Source organism: Capsicum annuum, chromosome 10 (genome assembly GCF_002878395.1).
Source record: "Capsicum annuum cultivar UCD-10X-F1 chromosome 10, UCD10Xv1.1, whole genome shotgun sequence".
Taxonomy (NCBI): Eukaryota; Viridiplantae; Streptophyta; class Magnoliopsida; order Solanales; family Solanaceae; genus Capsicum; species Capsicum annuum.
Genome location: NC_061120.1, coordinates 12,270,995 through 12,293,954, shown reverse-complemented (window position 1 = coordinate 12,293,954; position 22,960 = coordinate 12,270,995). Strand labels below are relative to the sequence as shown.

The 22,960-nt window shown below is 32.4% G+C and overlaps 2 protein-coding genes across 2 annotated transcripts; one reads left to right on the top strand and one right to left on the bottom strand.

Moving 5' to 3' along the window:
* Positions 1–2,367: 2,367 nt before the first annotated feature.
* Positions 2,368–6,550, top strand: LOC107845835 (nudix hydrolase 15, mitochondrial). Its single transcript, XM_016690323.2, has 4 exons — positions 2,368–2,756; positions 4,418–4,560; positions 5,792–5,911; positions 5,994–6,550. Exons 1-4 carry the CDS (start codon positions 2,450–2,452, stop codon positions 6,195–6,197), a joined length of 774 nt encoding a protein of 257 aa, XP_016545809.1. The 5' UTR covers positions 2,368–2,449; the 3' UTR covers positions 6,198–6,550.
* Positions 6,551–8,616: 2,066 nt separating this feature from the next.
* Positions 8,617–13,717, bottom strand: LOC107845383 (magnesium-chelatase subunit ChlI, chloroplastic). The gene is made up of 3 exons (XM_016689673.2): positions 13,504–13,717; positions 11,630–11,748; positions 8,617–9,908 (listed from the first exon to the last, which is right to left on the bottom strand). The coding sequence occupies exons 1-3, from the start codon at positions 13,619–13,621 to the stop codon at positions 8,859–8,861; spliced, it is 1,287 nt and encodes a 428-aa protein (XP_016545159.2). The 5' UTR covers positions 13,622–13,717; the 3' UTR covers positions 8,617–8,858.
* Between the last annotated feature and the right edge of the window lie 9,243 nt (positions 13,718–22,960).

Genomic DNA, 22,960 nt, shown 5'->3' with positions numbered 1-22,960 from the left:
TTAATTTGATGGTTCTTTCGTTGCACCAGATGGTTAATTAGTTACATCAGATTTTTCATTCGATGCTTAATCTGTTGCAATATATGGTAAATCTGTTGCATCAGATAATTAATCTATTGCATTAGATTATTAATCTGTTGTATCAGAATTGTAATCTAATGGTTCCTCTGGTGCATCAGATGGTTGATCTGTTGCATCATATGATAAATATGTTGCATCAGATGGTTAACATATTGCACCAGATGGGTAATTTGTCGGAGGAAACAAAAAATAGTAGCACGCTTTTGTTCAATAAAAAAGCAGCAATTTCACCATTTTTACCAAAAACAAGAACAGAACAAATCAACCCAAATTGTCGTTTTATTTTTATAAACACAAACAATAAAAATCAAACTTCAAAAAAGTGCAACAAACAACAAAATATCATAATTCACTTAAAAAAAAAGAGAAGAAATACCAGAAATTAGGATTTTATTCAGACTGCATTTTAAATTAATGCAACAAATATTGAAATTGTTAACCAAACTATAAGAGAAGTTGGCTTAAGTTCCTCGTTTTCTTCAAAACTAAAAAGGACATAAATTTTTAATTGTGAAAGAAGAAAAGAAACGATGAAGAATTCAAAGCTGTTGTGGCCGGAGAGTAAGGCTGTCACGTCGATTGAAAGTTGAAGTCGAAAAGAAACTCGAAGCCCAACTATTTGTAGTCGGATGTTGAAGTCGCTGAGGGTTGAAATGAGAAATTTGCAGAACAGTTGGTTGGGAGAGAATTGAGAGAAGCTGTCGAGAGAGGAATGAGAGACAGGTTGATTTAAATTGAAGAGGGAAACTCGAAGCCCTACTATTTTTCGTCGGAGGTAGAAGTTGCCGGGTGTTGAAGGGAGAAATTTTGTAGAACTGTTGGTTGGGAGAGAGTTGAGAGAAGCTGTCGAGAGATAGGAGAGAGTGGTTGATTTGGATTGAAGAGGGGTGTGGGTTGGGTTGATTTGTATTTTTGAAAAGATTAGAAAGTTTTGAAAATATTAATCAAGTCCACAATTAACTTAATCAAGTTTCCTAATGATATTTGACCCTATCTGTTGGTCAATGTCACCAATCCTTCATTCAAGACTTAAAAGACACCTTTCCTTCAATTTTCTCATGAGAGTGGTATTGGTGGCAAGGTAGTGTCAGATGTTTGAGATGGGAGGAGGCAATCAATGTGAAGTGCCTAGGTATGGAACTTGTTTTTTGTATTTTTATTACTCTCTTCATTTTTTTTCAATTGCTCTTTTTTAATTTCATTTTTAGAATAAAACGGTATAAACTTTGGCCAACATTTTAAGATGTATTTCTTAATCAAATTTAAAAAATTACAATTTATAGTACTTTTCACGTAATTTTTTAATATCTAAATTTTAATTTAATAGTTAAATTAGTTTAATCTAATTTATATTTAAAACTTAAACAAATTAACTTATGAAAAATAAGAGAAGCAATTAAAGAAAATGAAGGGAGTAAAGTCATTTTTCTTATTTTAAAAAATCCTATGTTTTCCTCAGTTACAAACGCACCCCTAGGCTCGAAAGTTTTGTAGCCATTTAAACTTTAAAGTATACAATTGATTAGGTGTTTGTCATTTTAAATATTACATATATCCTAATTGTTTCTTAAAATTTTTGAATCTTATCATTAAATTTATTATTGTTATGTAATGATGAAAAATTTCATTTTATATAATGCTCGATTTGGTGTTGCGACTTTACTTTTTTTTCCTTTCTCATTTTTCGTTTGTTTAATTTAATGATTTTATTTTATCTTTATCCTACTACTTTTCAATAATAACTCTAATCCCATGCCCTATTTTGCTTTTATAATAAGGGACATTTGATTGGAGACAAGTTTGTTTGGGGATTATAATTTTAAGATTAATTTAGGCGTATTATATAAATGTGTCCTTTTAGTTAACTTCAGCTGACATTTTATGCTCTAATTTTGAATATACAGAATTAGATATTTAAATTATTATTAAGTTAACTAAGTAGAAATACTAATCTTATGTGACAAATTAAGTGAGATGCACACGGGGGCAGAGCCAGCCTTCTGTTCGGGGTTCGGCCAAACCACCTTCGATGAAAAAATATACTATTTATACATAATTAAAATTATTTTTTATATGGTTATAGTAGGTGTTGAACCCCTTCGACTAAATTTTCTTTAAATGTGGAACCCCCTTAATTGAAATCCTAACTTTTCTTTGAATATGAAACCCCCTTCGTTGAAATTCTGGCTCCGTCTCTTGATGCACACTTCCTAAGTATCAAATATTTACGAAAAATACCAAAATTACGATATTAAAAATTTTTGAATTAATAATTATTCTGTATCTACACTAGCATGCTCGCACTACTAATTTTGGTCAACGCAAATATTGATCACAAACACACCTTCCATTTCTCCTTTCTCTGCTCATGGCATCTAACAGATCACAAAGCCTCATTAAATTTGCAGAAAACCTTCGTCTCTATAATCCAAATAATAACTCTTTTGATGGCTCATCAAACAATATCAATACCCACAATATTCAAAATCAAAGTCAAAAAATTAAAGAAATTGGGACAGACCAAGTAGGTAATAATGAAAACAATAATAATAATAATAATTCAACAAGATCAATATCAAACAGGGCTGCAGTATTGGTATGTTTATTTGAAGATCAACAAGGCCAACTTCGTGTAATTCTCACTAAAAGAGCTTCCACACTCTCTTTACACTCTGGTAACTATTTTATTTCCTCAAATTTTTTAGGACAAATTTCATAAATCCCAACTGTTTAGTACCTAATTAAATTACATAAAATCTCAAATTTTATGTCGCAATACATTACTTAGGATCGCGATACATTATTTTGGGTCACGATTCATAGCCGGTTCAGTGATGGTCGCGATACATTACTTAGCCGGTCCAGGGATGGTTGCGTTATATTACTTAGCCAGTCCAGTGATGGCCGCGATACATTACTTAGCCGGTTCAGTGATGGTTGCGATACATTACTTAGCCTGGTTCAGTAATGATCGCAATACATTACTTAGTCTGTCCCGTAATGTATCTTCCCGGTCCCGTGACGTATCTCGACCCTAAGTGAAATTTGGGATTTTTGTAATTATTTTAAGGAGTTGAGATTTTAGGTAATAATGATAAGTTAAGGTGTGGATTTATGTAATTTTTCCTGTTGGTCTTGTCCTTCCTTGACCCCATACATACTGTACATAATGGTAGCTTTAGTGCACATCCTTTACTTTTTTACAATTGGTCAAATACATATATAGCTCCTTAAATTTGACATGAAATGCTTTTGTGACATTTAGTTAAATTTGTTTTGTTTTTTATCAGATAAATTTCTGTTTCCACTTCTTTTAAAAAGAGGGAAGGGTAGAAAAACACATAAAAGTATGTGATTTTTCAAGTTTTATACATGAATTATCAGGTGTGCAAATTTTCTATCTAAACTATCGCCAACTATTTCTCAAAACAAACCTTGATTATCAATTGTTACCTTTTCCTACCTAAAATATTATTGTCGTTCAGTTAGGAAAAGGGAATAATATTTGATAGTTGAGATGTATTTTGATAAGAGTGAAGGATCAAAAGTACACCTAAACTACATCGGAATTTTGAGTTTTATAGCTGAACGATCATGTATGTGAGTTTACTCTCACCAAATGTTTATCGAAACATGACTCGGCTATTGGTTGTTAACTTTTCCTACCTGAAATATCACCATTTTCTAGTTTAGTTGAAAATGTAGATGGGAAAATGTAGCACCTTTTTCCTGAAGTTGCTTTAATGTGAAGTCATAAAAAACAACTTTGTCAAACAACAATCTTTGTGTTGGTAGAAATCTCTATATTAAAAACCAACTTTGTCAAACAAAAACCTTTTTCTTTACTTCTATTATTTCATATGATGAGGATATGAAATGAGTTTAAATGAAGAAGTGATGATTCATATAGCTAACCTGTAACTCGTTTGAGACCGAGGCATACTTGTTGTTCTTAATAATATGGGCTTATTGTTATAGAAATGTGATACATATTTAAGACTAGAGGTTCTACTAGTACTTTTGACATGTCTTAATTTTTTCTTTCCGTAACTACTTGCCCAATCAAATAAGCATCATATAAATTGGAACATTGAGATTGCATCAGTCAAACATAAACCTGCCCACCAAGGCTGGAGGTTGAGTCTTAACTTTAGGAATAAAATGCATAAGTCATTTTTTATGATCGTGAAACCCGCTTGGAGTCAATCCTTTGGGCCAATCGCAACATTTGGAACTCAGGCATGATGGGCTTCCCCTTTGTCCTTCTCCATTTAAATACTGGATTTAGTACTCTTGGTGCAAGATTGAGCTTAACCCCTCATTTTATTGTTTTTAGGTGAAGTTGCTTTGCCTGGTGGGAAAGTAGAAGAAGATGATGCAGATGACATTGAGACAGCATTGAGGGAGGCTGAGGAGGAGATTGGATTAGACCGTTCACTTGTCGATGTTGTCACTGTTCTTGAATCCCTTCCTGCCAGGGTAATGCATTTGTCTTCATTAGCCTCATTAGAGTCATATATTATTTTGTGCTCATGCCCTTTTAAGGTAGGGATAAGGCTTACGTACATTCTACTCTCCCCAAACTCTACTTGTGGGATTACATTGAGTATGTCATTGTTAATTCTAAGTTGCTTGGACTCTTCACTTTCGGTGTCACACCTCTGTCGACACAACATGGATATGGGTATGGAATTTATGTCGGATGGTCAACTGATTTTGTGTGAAATTGAGGATATACAATGATTTTTGTAATCAAAACAAAAGCTAAGGTGAAATTGAAGAAAATGGAATACCTCGTGGTATTTATAAATTTTTATATTTTTATGTCATGTAACTCTATTTTTAGATATTCGTATTATTTTAAGCCGAATCTCCACACCGGTATCCGTACTTGGATTCATACCCCAAAATCTTAAAATTTAGATCACGAAAGATCCAACCTCTAGACCCGCCTTCGCGCCCGAGTACGAACAAGTTTGGTTGCTATGTTGTTGTTGCCCTCTTAAGGTTCCTCAACTTCATGAATATTGATGACCAGTAGGGACAGAGTTGATAATACAAGCCCATCTTCTTGTCTCAAAGGTGAAAGGATCAAACTTCGTGGACCATAAATATGCCAAGAACAGTAGTAATAACAACAATGGTTATACAATGACACTAACTATTAAGTGTCGAGAGCACTGTTCTAAACGGATTGCTTGTTGAAAAATTCAAAAAGAAAGACTAATGGAACTTCTTATCGTAGTCTATTTTGATTAGTTGATCCTGGTTGCTGTACTCATGTCCATCAGACAATCGACGCTGCAGCTGAAGTTTTGTTTACCTTAAGAAGTTAAAAAACGAGTCTAATCGAAGGATGGTTCTTGAATTCTTTTTGAGCCCTTGCATTAAACAGGAGAATCAATGGTCATACAAGCAAACTTCTAGCTGAATGTTAAGTCGATGATCAACTCATTTTCTGTCATTTCTATTTAGAGTTTAACTGATCTGTTACATTTCAGAACTTATGGTTAATGCTTAGCTGGTATGAGAAGTTACAGTTGCAAGTTTCAAATGCAGACAATTCTTGGGACATTAGCATGTCTAGGAAATATCTTGATACCGCACTTCTGTTGCATTGATGCTTAGCCTATGAAATCTTTCCTTTCTTAACCGTTGTATTAAAAAATAGTCCAGTCATATTGGTGTTCCTTTTTTTCTTACTTCTCAGAACAGAATTACAGTGATTCCAGTTGTGGGCATACTTTGGGACCGGAATGCATTCAACCCGGTAATAAATACTGCAGAAGTGGAAGCAATATTTGATGCACCTCTAGAGATGTTTCTTAAGGTAGGTTAGTCTAAAAACTCCCTTTATTGTTACTAAGTTTTGTCTTCACTTGGTCTTACAATGAAATATTGGTTTCATTTAGGATGAGAATAGGCGAGAGAAAGAGATTAAATACATGGGAGATGAATATTTGATTCACTTCTTTGATCATGAAACGGAGAATGGGAAGTATATGATATGGGCTCTTACTGCTGGCATTTTGATTAAAACTGCATCAATCGTGTACCAACGGCCCCCTGATTTTCAAGTACGAATGCCTAGGTTTTGGAATAGAAGTCGCCAATGAAAGATGTTATTGACAAATCTCGCAAGACTTTTGTTCTTTGATCTCTGAACATGAAGGATACTTCCTTCCAAATGAAGTAAATCAAATTACAACTATGTGCCTTCATATGCATCCTATTATAGCCATTGCTTTCAGTGTAACAGATCATAGTTTAGTAGCATGATTGATATTGAAAGTATATTGCGTTATTTACATTGCTCGAACTTCAGAAATGATGTTGTACCTATGTCGGATCCTCCAAAAAATGCACTACTTTTGGGGGATACGACAAGCCCATCGACATTTGTGAAGAGTCTGATCACTAGAGTGTGTTTATTACTGGTTAACAGTTTTGTTGAAATTTTGTTGTATAAGTTGTTGGGTGTTGTGCATCAATAACTTATTGGATGAAAAAGTTGGCAAAGAACTAAGTCGTGAAATGGATTATATCATTAACTGGTACATGTTTCTTTACTGGGTAGCTAAAATATAGCCAGTTTTCTCTAGATTTTTTTGCTGTTAGTGAAATAAATCTTACTCTTGATCGAAAAGCTGAAGTTCGACTTTTTTTAAAAAACTAGTTTAGGTGTATGCGCTTCGTGCGTGTACCTCACTTTGTTGAGTTCAAATGTTACACTAAATAAGATATTTGTTTAAATAATAAAGATGAATACAATAATTAAATTCAATATCTTTTGAAGAATTTATTTAATTAAACCTAACCTTTACCAAAAAGAATTGTCAAAGTGATCAACATTTATCTATCACCTATAAATTGCAACAAAACAAACAAAACAATACGATGAACAAACTAATATAATTAAATCTAACTTTTACACAAAAAAATTCTCAAAGTCGTCTGACACTCACCTAAATTATAATAAAATAATACGATAATAGAGATATCAAAATAATACAATTAAACTTAACTTTTACACAAAAATATTCTCAAAACAGAGATATAAATACTATACAATTACACTTAACCTTTAACTAAAAAAATTTCTCAAAGTCAGACCGACATTCATATACCACCCGTAAATTCATCATATAAACTACAACAAAATAATACAACAGTGATTACAAAACTTCAATTTTGATGAAAATAATTCTTACCTGAGCGAAAATTTTGACCCTGAAGAATAACTTGAATGGAAACAAAGAACACATGTATATATATACACAGATGTTGAATTCTATTATGTTGACAAAAACAGTGAAGAAGTTGATGGTTAGAAAATTAACCATCCACCAATCTAGACAACCGAATCAAGATGATCATCAATCATATTTTTCTAATATGTAAACTGATTTTTCTTTAGTTTAATGTGCATCTCAATATTTATAGAAGTATTTCCTTAATAGAGTCCTATTTTAGGAGTATTTTTCTATCATATTTTAAGAGTATTTTTCTAATATATTATAGATATGGATTTTAGATAAGATTAATTTTGGGTTGAATATGAACATGTATGTTATAATTTAGTTAGAATAGGATTTTGATTTTTGTGTACATAAAAGAAAAATTAAATTATTTAAATTACCTTCACAAAAATTATACTCTTCAAAGGATTTTGTATCTAATACACTAATACATGTTTTTTTTTTACTTTCCACGATTTTTTTCTACTTTGAGATTTTTCGTTAGGACACCTTTTTTTTCTTTCTTACACACTAATTTAAAAATACATATTGATTTATTGATTTTGTATAGGTTTTTTGTTTTTGTCACCGTTAAAATTAATTAAAAAGGAAGAAGATCAAATAAAGAAAGATTCAAATTTATGAACCTACTGATTAGGGTTCCTATACGGACGTTGGTAAAGCATATTCGACTAATTTCTTCTATAAATACTTATTTTATTAAGGCGTTTGAGTCTTAATTTCTTTCCATATATATTAAGAGTTCTTAATTTAATTAAATTTTAATTTGTTCGAAACTTTCCATAGAAATTAGGAGTCTTAGTTTCTTTCCATACATACTAAGATATTAATTTATTGGATTTGTAATTTAAATAGAATATGCGAAAAGACGATTTTATCTAAAGGGAGACTTTTAATGAAGGGTAAAAAATTCAAATATGATTTATAAAGCCCTTCACACTTTTAATATAGTAGAGATAGAGATAATGGTGGGTGTTTGGGCCAACATACGCGCACCTCAACTATTACACTTGATATTTGCTACCTCCTATTGCACATATATGCTCGAGCAACTCTACCCTCCAAGGCTTAGGTAGATGAAAAGACATTATCTAATATTTTTTGTATTATCTAATATTTTTTGTCTCGCCTGAGCTTGAACTGTAAATAGGTGGTTGGTATCATACCTCCTATTGGCACATGTATCCTCAAACAATTACTTTACAAGTACTCCAAGACTCTCCCCTTCATATTCTATACATTTCTATTTTACAAAATGTGTAGATCAACAATTATATAAGCAAGGAATGAATAACCAGATTAATAATAATCAAATACCAGTATGTTTAGCCACAAGGTAATTCCGAACCCATCCCTTAAGCACAGTACAAAAGACCATCTTCAGCAAAACTCTAGTTTTACAATTATCAAATCTTAGGATTATTTGAGAATGGAAACTAAAGCCAAAAACAAGTATGTTACTCTATAAAACAGCTTTCGCAGGCAAGTGTTACTCAAAGAAGAAAGCCCTCTACCTCTTCAGCTGAAAACTTCGTAGAATTTCTCAACAACAAGTAAACCCGAGTCGATAGACTCCAACGGATCCTTCCTAAGTCTGTGTCTCAAGCAGTTGGGAATGACAGTGGCGATATCCTCTGCAGTTACCTTATCTCTTCCTTTTAGTGCGGCCAATGCTCTGGCTGCCCTGTTAGTGACTATATCACCTCTCAATCCATCAACATTCAGTTCTGCACAGACCTTAGAGATTTTAACACGAAGATCATGATCTATCGTAACAGAAGAAAGCCCGCTCCTGGCTGAGGAGATTTGGTTCTGGAGCTTTTCTTGCTCTGCCTTGTATGACTCCCGGAATTCCTTGGGGTTCCTGTCAAAACGAGCTCTTTCCTCAACGATCTTCACTCTCAGCTCTGCATCTCTCACGGTCCCCACTTGGGCATGCATTCCAAATCGATCAAGAAGCTGTGGCCTAAGTTCTCCTTCTTCAGGATTACCTGAACCAATAAGGATAAATCGAGCAGGGTGTGAAATTGATATTCCCTCTCTTTCAACAGTGTTCCATCCTGATGCTGCAGAATCCAAAAGAACATCTACCAAATGGTCATCCAAAAGATTAACCTCATCGACATAAAGTATTCCTCTGTTAGCTTTAGCAAGAAGACCAGGCTCAAATGCCTTCACACCCTCAGTAAGTGCTTTCTCAATGTCGATTGTTCCACACACCCTGTCCTCAGTAGCACCTAGTGGTAAATCAACCATGTTAATTTTGGTGAAAGATACGGGAAGCTGCTCTCCCTTCCTCAATTTGTCACGGACTTCAGCGCTCATTACTTCTTGGTCATCTGGATCTGAATTGAATGGATCACCAGAAATAACTTGGATTTCAGGAAGTAAATCCACCAAAGACCTAACCGTGGTGGATTTCCCAGTTCCTCTATCACCCATTATCATCACGCCTCCAATCTTTGGATCAATTACATTCAGCAAAAGACATAACTTCATCTCATCTTGCCCCACTATGGCTGGAAATGGATACACGGGTCTCTGGCTGTCTTCAGCAAGTTTCTGAGCCTTAAAAATTACAAAGTAGGTAAAAGCTTATCAATACACTTGGTAAAACTGCAAAAATAGAATGAAGGGCCAAAGCCACACCTAAAGTACCCGGTTTTTTCAAGTTTCATACTTAAAATATCAGGTGTGCGAGTTTCTTGCCTAAACTATCACCAAATGTTTATCAAAATATACCTCAAAATAGTGATAATGGAACAACTGATAGTTGAGATGTGTGTTTTGATAAATAGTTGGTGATAGTTTAGGTATGAAACTCGAAAAAACTGTATATATTAGGTGGTACCTTTGAACCTTCACTCCCGGCAATAAAAAGGGTTGCAAATACATTGCCTTCCAAATAAATCAGTTTGCCCAAGTGTTGAAACTTTCTAAGCTGAACGTAATAGAAATATGTTGAATTCTACTTTGATGATCCTTGCCCTAAAAATTAATACTCCATGAGCTATTTGGTATGGCAGACTTTCCACTTTGGGACGTTCTAACACGATTGACATCATTTCCACAAAACTTTACAATGTTCAAGAACTCAAATTCCTTAAAATATCCAAACTAACTCGATATTGTGTTTTCTCTGTCAAACTACAACAACAACAACAAATCCAGTGTATTCCCACAAAGTGAGGTCTGGGGCGGGTAAGATGTACGTAGTCCATACCGCTACCTCTGAAGAAGTAGAGAGGCTGTTTCCGATAGACCCCCGGCTGAAGATAAAGAATACTAAACAAGGGAATGGATGACATAACAGAAATAAGGAATAAGAAATAATAAAATAGAAATTAGAGAAATACAAAATACGAGAAATAAGGGCAACACGAAAAGAGAAAAAGGAACTAAGAAATAAGAAATAGGACACCCACCTAGTAATAACATACACTCACGTACAAAACTAATTTTCAACTATTCGTTTGACATTCACCTCCATCGACCACCATCAATAATATAATATACAAGTCAACTTAATATGCCATATAGAATTGGACAAAGGAAATAAATCCACATTCAATTCAAGGAGCATGACAGACAGTACATCTATATTCAATTCAATGAGTGCAGAGAGTGCCTAAGTGTTTCAGCGAACATCTTATACATGCATCTTAATAATCTTCCTAGTCTACTCTTGAAACGTATAGCTAGCTCTCACACAATGTTGTTTCATTTCCTCAAACCCAAATCCCACATTACTAGACAGAGTCTTCCCCACCATTAACTCACTGTTTGGCAAATACCTGATGAAATTTCCATATCTGAATTTGTTGGGGAAACTACTGCTTGATCTCAACGACAAGAAGATAACACCTCTCTAGAATGTGACAGAAGTATTCCCAACATACATAGGTGGTGGAAGTATACAATACCAGATAGAGAAGACGTATAAAGAATATTTTGCTCAATATAGTAAAGAATTCAATATAAAGTCCATGTATTTTTTCAACGGAGAGGAAAGAACGCTAGATAATGATACAACAACAATTATGCCTCAATTTCAGTAGTTGAGGTGGATTATTCGAATTTTCAATGTAATGTTGCTCCACTTAAGCTAGTTTCAATTCAATTTTACTCTTGAAATGTATAACTAGCTCTCGTACAATGTTTTTTCGTACCCTCAAACCCAAATCCCACATTATTAGATAGAGATGTTCCCAACATTTATCCCACTGTCAGGCAAAACACCTGATGAATTACCATATCTAGAAATAATGAAATTACAAAAATTTTGGTACCTGTTCCTGAGCAGGGCTGATTTCAGTTGCGACGTTGGAAATTGCCACATGGAATTGGGACCTCCCTTTCTTAACTGGGAGTCTAATTTGTCCATAAAACTTCCTCCCTTGACTCTGTCCTGCAATTCATAGATCCATCGAATTATTGCTCATAACTACTACCAAGAATCCAAATTCACAAAAAGAACCACAAAACCAATTTCAAAGGAAAACAAGATATGACAATCTCTTAAAGCATAGATGTCAAAAAATGCAAAAACCCAATAACAATCAACAACAACAACAACAACATACCCAGTGTAATCCCATAACATGGCATCTGGGGAGGGTAGGTGTACACATACCTTACTCCTAAGCTGGAGGTAGAGTGGTTGTTTCTGATAGACCCTTGTCTTGATGAAACACAGATAAAAGCAGTTTGGAAAACGAAATAATAGAGTGAAGAAGCCATGAGAAAACATTATAGAAAGCATGACAAAGTATCCTGTACAGTAATATAACAAAATATATGATACTCAAAGTACAAAAAGCGGCGAATAATAATAGGAATCGAGGAACAAGAAGCTACACGAGTAAACTACGACTATTAGTATGGGAGGATAATCGAGACTACAGTCTACTACTGCTAACCAACTATCCTTAATTCCTTATCATGTCATGCACGACTTCTCATCTAAGGTCATGTCCTCCATAAGCTGAACCCAAATCCATACCCACCTACCCACCTCAAAAACCAATTCAAAGAGCTTGGTGGACTAAAGCTCACACTACGTGCGGCTGCATGGAAGGACTGAACCACAAACAATGCAAACACAACTAGTACAAAAAAGGATCAATACCTTTTAGTTAGAGCTATTAGCTAATCCCGGGATTATTTATGGCACAATTCGTGCTATAGTGATGGGATAAGTTAGTGTATCCCATTCCACACATGCCAAACAACCCCTTAAAGCATAATATCACTGAAAGTTTGAATACCCACTAACAATGCCAACATAATTAGTACAAAAATATTTGATCACAACAAAGTACTCATCAAATTCAACCTTCCAAGAACCCAACACCCTCCACCCCAGCCTAAACAAATTCAAAGAAAAACAAGAAGTGACAATTAAATAAAAAGGTCAGCCTATGGCGTTAAAGCTCTCGCTATGTGCGGGTCCTCAAAGGACAACACCACAAACAATGCAAACACAATTAGTACAAAAAAGGATTAATATCTTTTAGTCAGTATTATTAGTTAATTTCGGGATTATTTATGCCACTATTTGTGCTATAATGATGGGATAAGTTAGTCTATTCCATTCCCCATACCAAACAACCCCTTAAATCATAATAATATACAATAAAAATTTGAATACCTACTAACAATGCAAACACAATTAGTACAAAAGAGGATTAATACCTTTTAGTCCGTGCTGTTAGCTAATCCCGAGATTATTTATGCCATTATTCGTGCTATAGTGATGGGATAAGTTAAGAGTATCCCATTCCACATGCCAAACAACCCCTTAAAGCATAATATACACTGAAAGTTTGAATAACCACTAACAATGCAACCAAAATTAGTATAAAAAGGGATTAATACCTTTTAATCAGTGGTATTAGCTAATCCCAGAATTATTTATGCCACTATATCACACTATAGTGATGGGATAATTTAGTCTATTCCATTCCCGATACCAAACAACCCCTTAAAGCATAATATAGTTTAAGCTTTGTATACTATCAGTGTAGAAAATATTCCATGATATCAAGTAAACTTGGCCTACTATTGCAGGTTATTCAATTTTTTTATGTACAAATTAAAAAAAGAAATCGGGTAACCTGCAATTAAAATTTGAATAGCCACTAAAAAAAAAAAGCATAAATACCTGAAGAAGGGAAAAAGGAGAAAACAGCAGAGATAGAGGAACGAGAAGAGAAAGGTGTACAAGCGAATGTAGCTGTTCTTGCTGCTGAAGTGGAACAAGTTCCTAATACTGATGCCATTTTTTTCTCTGAAGGGGTCTGTGATACTCAATGAAGAATTGGCATTAGTGTATTGGTCAGTACTAACTACTGGCTAGTGTTGTGTGTTTGGATAAGACGATAGATTTCCGGGTCAAATTACTACTTTATTGGTTTGGACTCTACCCAAATGATCCATTGGGTTCATGGCCCATGGGTTCCTTTGTTAGTATGATTTGGACTTCAAATTTGATGTTTTGATTTGAAATTTGTGCTTGAGTAAATGGTCAAAAACACATTTAAAATAGGGAAATATTCAGAAATGACATACTTGAGGCCCTAATTATTAATTTTGTAGCAACAGTTTCATAATTACATTTTGTAGCAACTTGTATTATGTATTTTTAAAAACTGATGCTAAAAAAATACATATACAACTAATTTTACCTCCCTTAAATAACAGAAATTTGTTGAGGTAAATATGGTATAATTACCAATTAATTAGTTTTGTAGATTCCTTTTCCGTTAAAATAACTTCAATCACGCAACTTCCGTTTCAGCTTAACAATATTGATCAAATTTCAAATTTCAGTTTTCAAAATTAACGAGTTCATTTGAGAAAAAAAATCAAAATCTGCTTTTCATTTTTATGAGAAATTTTGTCTAATTCAACCGTGTTTTGATGTTCAACCATTGTTGTTGTTCATACGAAATTCTACAGTATCTTCTTCGAATTCAAATCCAGTTATAGATTCTTCAGTTCAAATTGTTCGAATTGAACTATCAGTTGAAAATTCATTGTTACTTTTGTCTAAGGTACGTAATCATTAAGTATTTCTGGTTGGATTTTTTGTTTTCGCCATTACTACTGCTCCTATTTAGTTTCGATTTTTAATCAAATCAGAAGGAAATTCAACATATATAACAAAAACCTTCAAAATTGAAATTTTTCGTTGCAAAAATTTAATTTATTAGTTGTTTCAGTTTTTTAGATTTAATTGATAGACTATTTATTTCAGTATTGGTTGTTATTATTATGATCGATTTAACAATTGATGAAATTGTGAAGCCTTGTAGTATATTTGCAGAGTTTTGTATAATCGATTATGAAAATAAGTTAAACAATTTTCGAGTTTAATTTGGTTCAATGATTTTATGAAAATCATTGCTCAATGGATGATTGAATTGAGCTGCTGAATGTGATGAAATTCTATTTACACAGTTCAAAATATAATTTAGGTATGTTCCATATGTATTTTTTGATATGTTTAATGTTAACATTGCATATGTATTTTTGAACAACTTAATATTAACACTGCATATGTATTTTTTGGTTTTCTTGTTGGGATTTGACAGTATAACTGTTTTTGCTGAATATATACTTTATACAAGTTTTTCTTCGTTTCGATTCAGTAGTTTCTGTATTTTGTTTAATAGTTTTTTTTTGTGTTTGTATTTTACGTTAAATAAATTTTGTTTAAAATTTTTTTCTGAATGGAGATGTTGGTTGTGTAAGTTTGTTTGCATTAAAGCTGAAAAGTGTATGTTTTAACAAGTTATAATTTGACAAAATATTTATATTTATTTATTTTTTGGTTAAATCAACTAGAAATGGGAAGCATACCAGTGCTTGTGAAGCACTCTAGTCGGTGGACGTATGAAAAAAACTACGAAGAATATATCACTGATGCTATACTGTTGAGCACATCAACAACATTTATTGAGCTGCACGATGAATTGGCATCTCACTTTGTGGATTTAACGAGGAAACGTATTCTAGTGGAATATCAAATTACTACTAATGCAGGGCAGATAGAAATACATAATGATATGGATTTAAAGGTGTTTATATTTCAGAAAAAGCAGATACAAGACATGAATTGTCTTCCTTTATATGTAAGCATTTTGGAGAAAGCTGTAGGGAGCAACATGGCTAGTTCTTCTATGTGTGTTGTTGAAAGAATAACCAACTGTGACAACATTCAAACACTTATAAATACAACAAATGAAGAAGCTTTGGTGATTTGTGAAGATACACAAGCATTAGATGTATTTGAAATGGATACTGTGGAGTTAATTATCTCAGATCCATATCACAAACATGTTGAGGAAGACCAGGTTTACTTGAGAAATTTTTTTTGAAGTCAGTCATGAAGGACTATTCAATTAGGGAGAAGTTTCAAACACGAAGTAAAAGGTCAAGTAAGAAAACGTACGTACATTCTATATTACTCTATTATTGTTTAATATTAGTTTGGATATGTATTTTTAAAATACTAAATTATGTGGGATGCAGGTATACGTTGTTTTGCAAATCAAGAAAATGCGAGTTTTTAATGCGTGCATCAGAAATGGAATAAACTGGAATGTTTAGAATAAGAGAATTCAGACCTCAACATACATGCCCGGTGAAGGACAAGATCTATCCAAAGGTGCATGCTACTAGTATGTTGATAGGTGGTATGGTTAAACAAAAATTCAAGAACCATAAAAGAAAATACAATGCAACAGAAATTAGAAATGACATGAAGGAAGATTTTGGTATGGATCTGACATACACTTTATGTTGGAAGGCGAAAGAAAGAGCATTAGAAGAGTTGAGGGGTAAGCCATCAGCATCTTATGGGAAACTGCCATCATACTTATATGTACTGAATACTACCTATCCAGAGTCACATATAAGAATGAAGAAAACAGATGAGAATGAGTTCTTGTATATTTTTATCGCTCTAAATGCATTCATTAAGGGATTCGATCATTGTAGACCGGTCGTAGTTGTTGATGCTAGTCATCTGAGAGGAATATATACTGGAGCATTTGTAACAGCATGTACAATGGATGGAGCAGGTTAGTATGAATTTGTAATAATTGTTTTGTAAAACTTCTTGCATGTTTTTGTATTTCTGCGTATCACCTGAAAATACATATCTCCACTAGATATATACATATCTGTATAATTACCTAGAGTTTCAAAGTTTTATGAATTAAAACATTTAAAAAATGATTATATTTTATAGTTATGTATGTCTAAATTTTATTATATGTAAGTGATACCATTTATTTGATAAAATGTATAGTTTTAATTACCTGTATATATAATAAATACATATGCAGTTCCTATATATATTTTTATTTTACTGCACATAATTTTTTTGTATATACAGGTCATATATTCCCTCTGGCATATGGTGTGATTGATTCTGAAAATGATGCATCATGGACGTGGTTCTTTCAGAATCTAAAGGAAGCGTATGGGAAAAGACAAAACATGTGTGTTGTTTCTGATAGGAAATCAAGCATCATAAAGGATGTTAGTGATGTGCACAATGATGTTCCTCATTATGATGTATGCGGCATCTATGGGGGAATGTTAAAAAACTTTATAGAAAGTCACACGATGCATTGTCGGAGATTTTTTATACAATGGCCAAATCATATTCAAAGTCAGAATTCCAAATGTTAATGGAAAAAGTTGAGGCAGTTGATATTAGGGTGAAGAATTATTTGAAATTGGCTGATTACGAAAAGTGGGCTAGGTCCTATGCAATAGTTAATCGAGGGTGGACTTTGACTTCAAACATTACGGAGTCAATAAATGGAGTACTTGTATCAGCTAGAGAACTGCCAATTTATGACTTTCTTAAGGAGGTTCGATTATTGTTTGCAAAATGGAACTGCGAAAATAGGCAATAGGCTTCATATACCTTTACACCACTCATTGAAAAGTTTTATGACATACTCAAAGAGAACGAGACTTTGTGCACTCATATGATGGTATGACCTTTTACATTTTTGGAATTTATACTTCTGAAAAAAATAATTAATAGAATAACTTCCATTAAGTACTAAATGAATGGAAACATTTAAAACAAACTAAAAAGTTAAGTAAGAAAAATATTATGTACTCTGCATATGTATTTTTACTCTGTATATGTATTTTTTTTCTGAAAAATGCTGGTGTGCTTACAACATATCATATAAATATGAATTTCATCTTTTTGTAGCATAGCATTAAACTTTTTATTTTTGTATCAGGTTGTACCAGACACAGAATATGTGTATATGGTACACGACAAATAAAAATACTACGTTGTTTGCCTCAAAGAAAAAAATGCTCATGTAATGCATTTAAACTAGATCAGATACCATGTGCACATGCTTTTGCGGTGTTGGAGAAGAAGAATTTTGAGAAGGGGTCATACTGTTGTGATTTGTTTAAACCAAAAACTGTTTTGAAAACATATGATGTTTCCATCTATCCGTTGCCACACAAAGATGACTGGCTAATTCCAAAGAGCGTACTTGGTGAAATAGTACTGCCTCCAAAATACAAAAAACCTCCGAGAAGACCTACAAAGAAGGATCGTGAAAAATCAGGATGTGATATGTTTAGAAAGAAGAACATCAACTCATGTGGTGCTTGTGGGGCTAAGGGTCACAATAGGCGTTCTTGTAGGAAATGTCAAAAATGAAAAATTTCTCTTTCCGTATTATTGCTTCAAATTTTATTTTCGTTTTTTATAAACTTGAACTATTTTTTTAATAATCATTTGACAAGTGAACACAATTAAATCTGAATTCTGCATATGTATATGTTGAAAGATTTGAACATTGCATATGTATTTTGAATGTGCAGTTCATATGTATTTTTAATAGTGAATATACTTTTTAGGTTAAAGTTGGTAATTTTGATTCACCAAACACTTATCTGGTTCGTAATTGTTAATTGATTTAGCCACATATGACATATTCTGCAAATCTATGTTTGAATTTCAAAATCTTAGCGCAACATATGTGTTTATATGATAAAAATATATTTAAATGTATAATACATATGTATTTTTAATAAAAAATATTAACACTGCATATATGTATTTATGTAAAATAAAATCTCACCATAAATTACAGATTTGTATTAAAAGTTCAAAATTATCTTTAATTCCAGTTTTCATTTATAATCATATTAAATGGACACATATCAAAATAAATAATAGTTATGAACAATATGTATTTTAGAAAAACTTATTATTAACACTGCATATGTATTTTTACGATAAATTTGGTTTATAATGCGTACTTTCTAACATTGCATATGTATTTTAACATAATATGAGCAATACATATATATATATTTTAACTAAAAATTTCAGATATATTTTTGGAATGCTTAGGCATAATATTGCATATGTATTTTTGTTATCTAAAAAAAATACATATATATTTTTTAGGCATAAAAATTACTGCATATGTATTTTTTAGGCATAAAAATTATTGCATATGTATTTTAAGCATAATATGAACAATACATATGTATTTTTTTTTTAACAAAATCACACAGTAAAATGAAGAACAACATAAAAGACTCGTATTAAACTTGAATTAGTACTATTATAACCTACAATTAGAACCACTTCAAAACATCAAAATTAGTTTGTATAATCAGTACCTACATACATAAACCAGTGTCTAAACTATATAAAGTAATCAATCCATCATCCATCATACATCAAAAACTTCAGTTACACTAGTTATTCTACTTTGTCTTGGAGGCCTCAAAGGTGCTTCGACATCACTATAAGCATTTACGTCTTTCTTTCTGGTCCCATAATCCCACAAAAGTGCAGCATATCTTGTACGGAGTGCATTGGGGTCGAACTCATTCGCAAGAATTTTGTGACCATAAGAAAGACACTCCGCATATGTAACCATATAAACACCACAATCCCTACAAAAATAATAAAAAGGAACACATATGTGCTTTAATATATATTTTACAAACATACAGTTTTGTTATATGTAAATTAATAACTTACAAGCTTCCACTTGGTTGTTGAGGCAAACTCTTTTGAAATAACACATCAAACATATCTGAGGAGTTTTTGTCTTTGTATCTTGGATGGTTTTCAGGATGAATTCCTTTCTTAATGTAGAAATCACAATGTTCGAGACAAAATGGGATAACGCATCTAATTTCTCAATGACATTAAGAACAGCCGAATAATGACCAGATGATTCATATGAATCATATAGGAATATGCATCTCTCTGAGAAAGATAAAATTGCTAGCACCCAATGATGTTTTTCCTTTATATTTACTGGAATATAAATGTCTTCCACTGTATGCCATGGCACAACAGCATGCATACGGAACCCATTTATGTATTCATTAAGATGTGCCACATATCCTCTCGCAGTAAGGTTTTCAGCATTCGCAGAATAAACATCATGAACAGATCTAATTATGTTCATAAAGTTGCAATCTACCGTGCTGAATTTGTACGAGCTGTTGGGGTCATACTTCGACTTCTTCCTCAAGTAGTAGAAGCAAACATCAATATGCTGCAGTAAGTAAGAACATAAATTTTAGATAATTCAAACTATTTGTATACTAAATTTAGCATGTGTATGTAATATAAAAATACATATGTAAGTTAAAGTGCATCACATCCTTTCTTATATAATAAAAAATTACATAGAAAAATACTTATTTGCACCTGCATATGTATTTACTACCATAATATGTAGTTTAATTCGTGCTATAAATGTAAAAAAAATATTGTAAGGAAAAATATACTAACTGAGTCGGTCCATGACTGATCAGGGAACCCCATTGTGTAAAACCAGTTTTTATCTTCAACAGTCTCAATTTCGAAATGCATTATTGGAATGGTTGATTTTCCCCTTTTGTAACGATCCGCATTTTCCTTCCTATTTTTTTTGTTAATCAGTATATGTTAAATCATGAGAACATAATGTAATTTAAAAAAAAAAACTTAAAACAGTTCAATAGAAATACCTTTTAGCATGAACTTTGAGAAGGTCTTCAGAAATTCAATCCATGAACTTATTGACAATTTTTGTATCCACAATCCCATCAATCAGATGATAAACAAATGGATGTTTCTGTGGGAATATACGTATGTGCCCTTCCGAGCTCTCTATATATTTACATAATACAAAAAGGTAATTATTAAAAAGTATTTGCATAACATGCTACATTGTGAACTAAATATATAACTAATTGTACTTACCGACAGCTGAACCAAATTTCATCGTGTAACGTGACTCTTTGAATTTGGATGGTCGCCTAATCCTTAACTTAGGAATAGGAGTTTGAAGTTCACGATTAGCAGAGGGATGAACAATGATGCTTTTACTACTGTATACATTCAAACTAGGAAGCAAGTCATCAGGGATTGTGTCTTGTGAATCAGGCAAAACTGTTTCATCCCTTTGTTCATCAGTGGTTAATTCTTGTATTTAAGGAGTTGTCATAATCTGCTCCTCCGTACCAAGATCAACCTCTCTATGCATGTCTGCTTTAGAGCTCGATCCAACGTTCTCTTTGGTTTCCTTCAAAAATGGAAAACAGTTTATTTTTTTATGTCAAAAATAATCCACATAGCCTCAGATATATTCATAATACATACTTGAAAATGATTTTCAACAACAGATTCAGACTTTTTATCATTAAAATGTTCATCGATTTATTCTTCTTCAGAAGTTGCCAATAGATGTGTCGTGATGCTTTCCCTTCGGTATGCATTAAGACTTGGTAACAACTCATCTGGGATTGTAAACTGCGAATCAGACAATTTTGTATCATCCAATTTCTCATCAGTGATTTGCAATAGAAATGAAAAAAATTATATAATTGTCTTATGGATTGTTATAATTTTTACGTCACATAAACTGAAGTTCAATTCATTATACATACTCGATCATCGTGATGAACAATCTACTCAGAAATATTATAATTCAAATTTATACTTTGGAGAAGCTCATTAGGAATTAAATGTTGAGAATCAATTTCAATTTTTGTTTTATTTGGATGTAAATCAGTGCACTCCTTGCAAACAAGCAAAAAAAATTAAACCAACTTCAAACAAAAATTTAGTTGTATATGTTTATACAGGACTATATATTAAATAACATATAATTGCACAAAAAAAAGGAATTACATTTGCGCACTCAAAAGAATAATCATATTTTAGTTATTTTTTACCTTTGTACCACCCTGATTCTCATCCAAATTCTGATCAATAGTAGGACTGAATTGTTGTGGTGATGTTTTGATGCCAGCATAATCCATCTGTTGTGCTTCAACCTCTGTATCTTCATGTTGTTGCTACAAGTATAATTTGAATAAACTACTATTATTTGATTTCACTTAATATGTATATACCAACCCACTTAATATATATAGTGTTGAAAAATACATTTCTTGACACACTGCATATGTATTTTGTAATACATTCATATGTATTTTGTAATACATTTCATTTGTATTTTTTGAAAATCAACTTATATGTATTTTTTGAATAAACTATTTTTAGCAATATACTGCATATGTATTTTTTTTTATAAACTATGGATATGTATTTATTAAAATACATTTCTTGCCACACTGCATATGTAGTTTGTATTACATTTCATATGTATTTTTTTATATCAAATCATATGTATTTTTTGTATAAATTTCATGTGTATTTTTAGCAATATACTGCATATGTATTTTTTCATATACTCTGCATATGTATTTTTTACTACTGTGGATATTATATAATAATAAAACTTTTACCTTGCTATGTTCAATTGCTTTGACCATTTTTTTGAACTTTTTCTTCACTAATTGACGAATTCGAGTAAACTCTTCATGAACTCCTTTAAACTCTTGACGAACCTGTATTCATACAAATTCAGTAAACACATATTTTTAAATGTAAAACAAACATTTGACCAAAAAAATTACCTCTTCGCAGAATGCATCAAAAACTTTCTTAGAAATAAATGTTTTTTTCTCAACATGTCTCTCACGCTTTGACACAGCAACTTTCTCTATATGACTATCTGCCTTTGACTATACCTGAGGAAAAATAACCCTAGCTGTTTGCTTCCCTTCCTTATTTTTTGAAGAAGAAGCCTGTTGTGTTGGAATTGACTTGAATATTGGTGTCTTCATTACAGCAGCCTTGGCAGCACGATGAGGTGGAGTCCTCATTTGGGTATGCGCATCAACAATATTGACTTGCTTTTTCCCTGAATGTTTCTTCGCTACTGGGGTTGATGAATCCACCTTCTGTTTCTTCTTTAAACGTTTGTTGATCTTCTTAGGTGGTGGATTCTAGAAGTCATCATCAGAATCAACTGAACGTTCATCTTCAATTACATTCTTATGTGGTATTTCAAGCTTTGCCAGTTCCATTTCAGTTGGCACTATGTTCTTAAATACAACCTACGAATATGTTAAATAATTGAAACAACAACAATTGAAAATGAAAAAGAATATATGTATACAATACAATACATATCAATGCATATATATTTATTCACAGCAAACCTTGTCATTGTCCTTGAACATAGCATTCATCAAAAACTCAT

Coding starts and splice junctions, on each gene's coding strand:
- LOC107845383 (XM_016689673.2), bottom strand. CDS start 13,621: ATGGCATCAGTATTAGGAACTTGTTCCACTTCAGCAGCAAGAACAGCT. Junction 11,749..13,503: donor CTCCTTTTTCCCTTCTTCAG/GTATTTATGCTT, acceptor TATGAATTGCAG/GACAGAGTCAAGGGAGGAAG. Junction 9,909..11,629: donor TCAGCCCTGCTCAGGAACAG/GTACCAAAATTT, acceptor GTAATTTTTAAG/GCTCAGAAACTTGCTGAAGA.
- LOC107845835 (XM_016690323.2), top strand. CDS start 2,450: ATGGCATCTAACAGATCACAAAGCCTCATTAAATTTGCAGAAAACCTT. Junction 2,757..4,417: donor CACACTCTCTTTACACTCTG/GTAACTATTTTA, acceptor TATTGTTTTTAG/GTGAAGTTGCTTTGCCTGGT. Junction 5,912..5,993: donor CTCTAGAGATGTTTCTTAAG/GTAGGTTAGTCT, acceptor GGTTTCATTTAG/GATGAGAATAGGCGAGAGAA.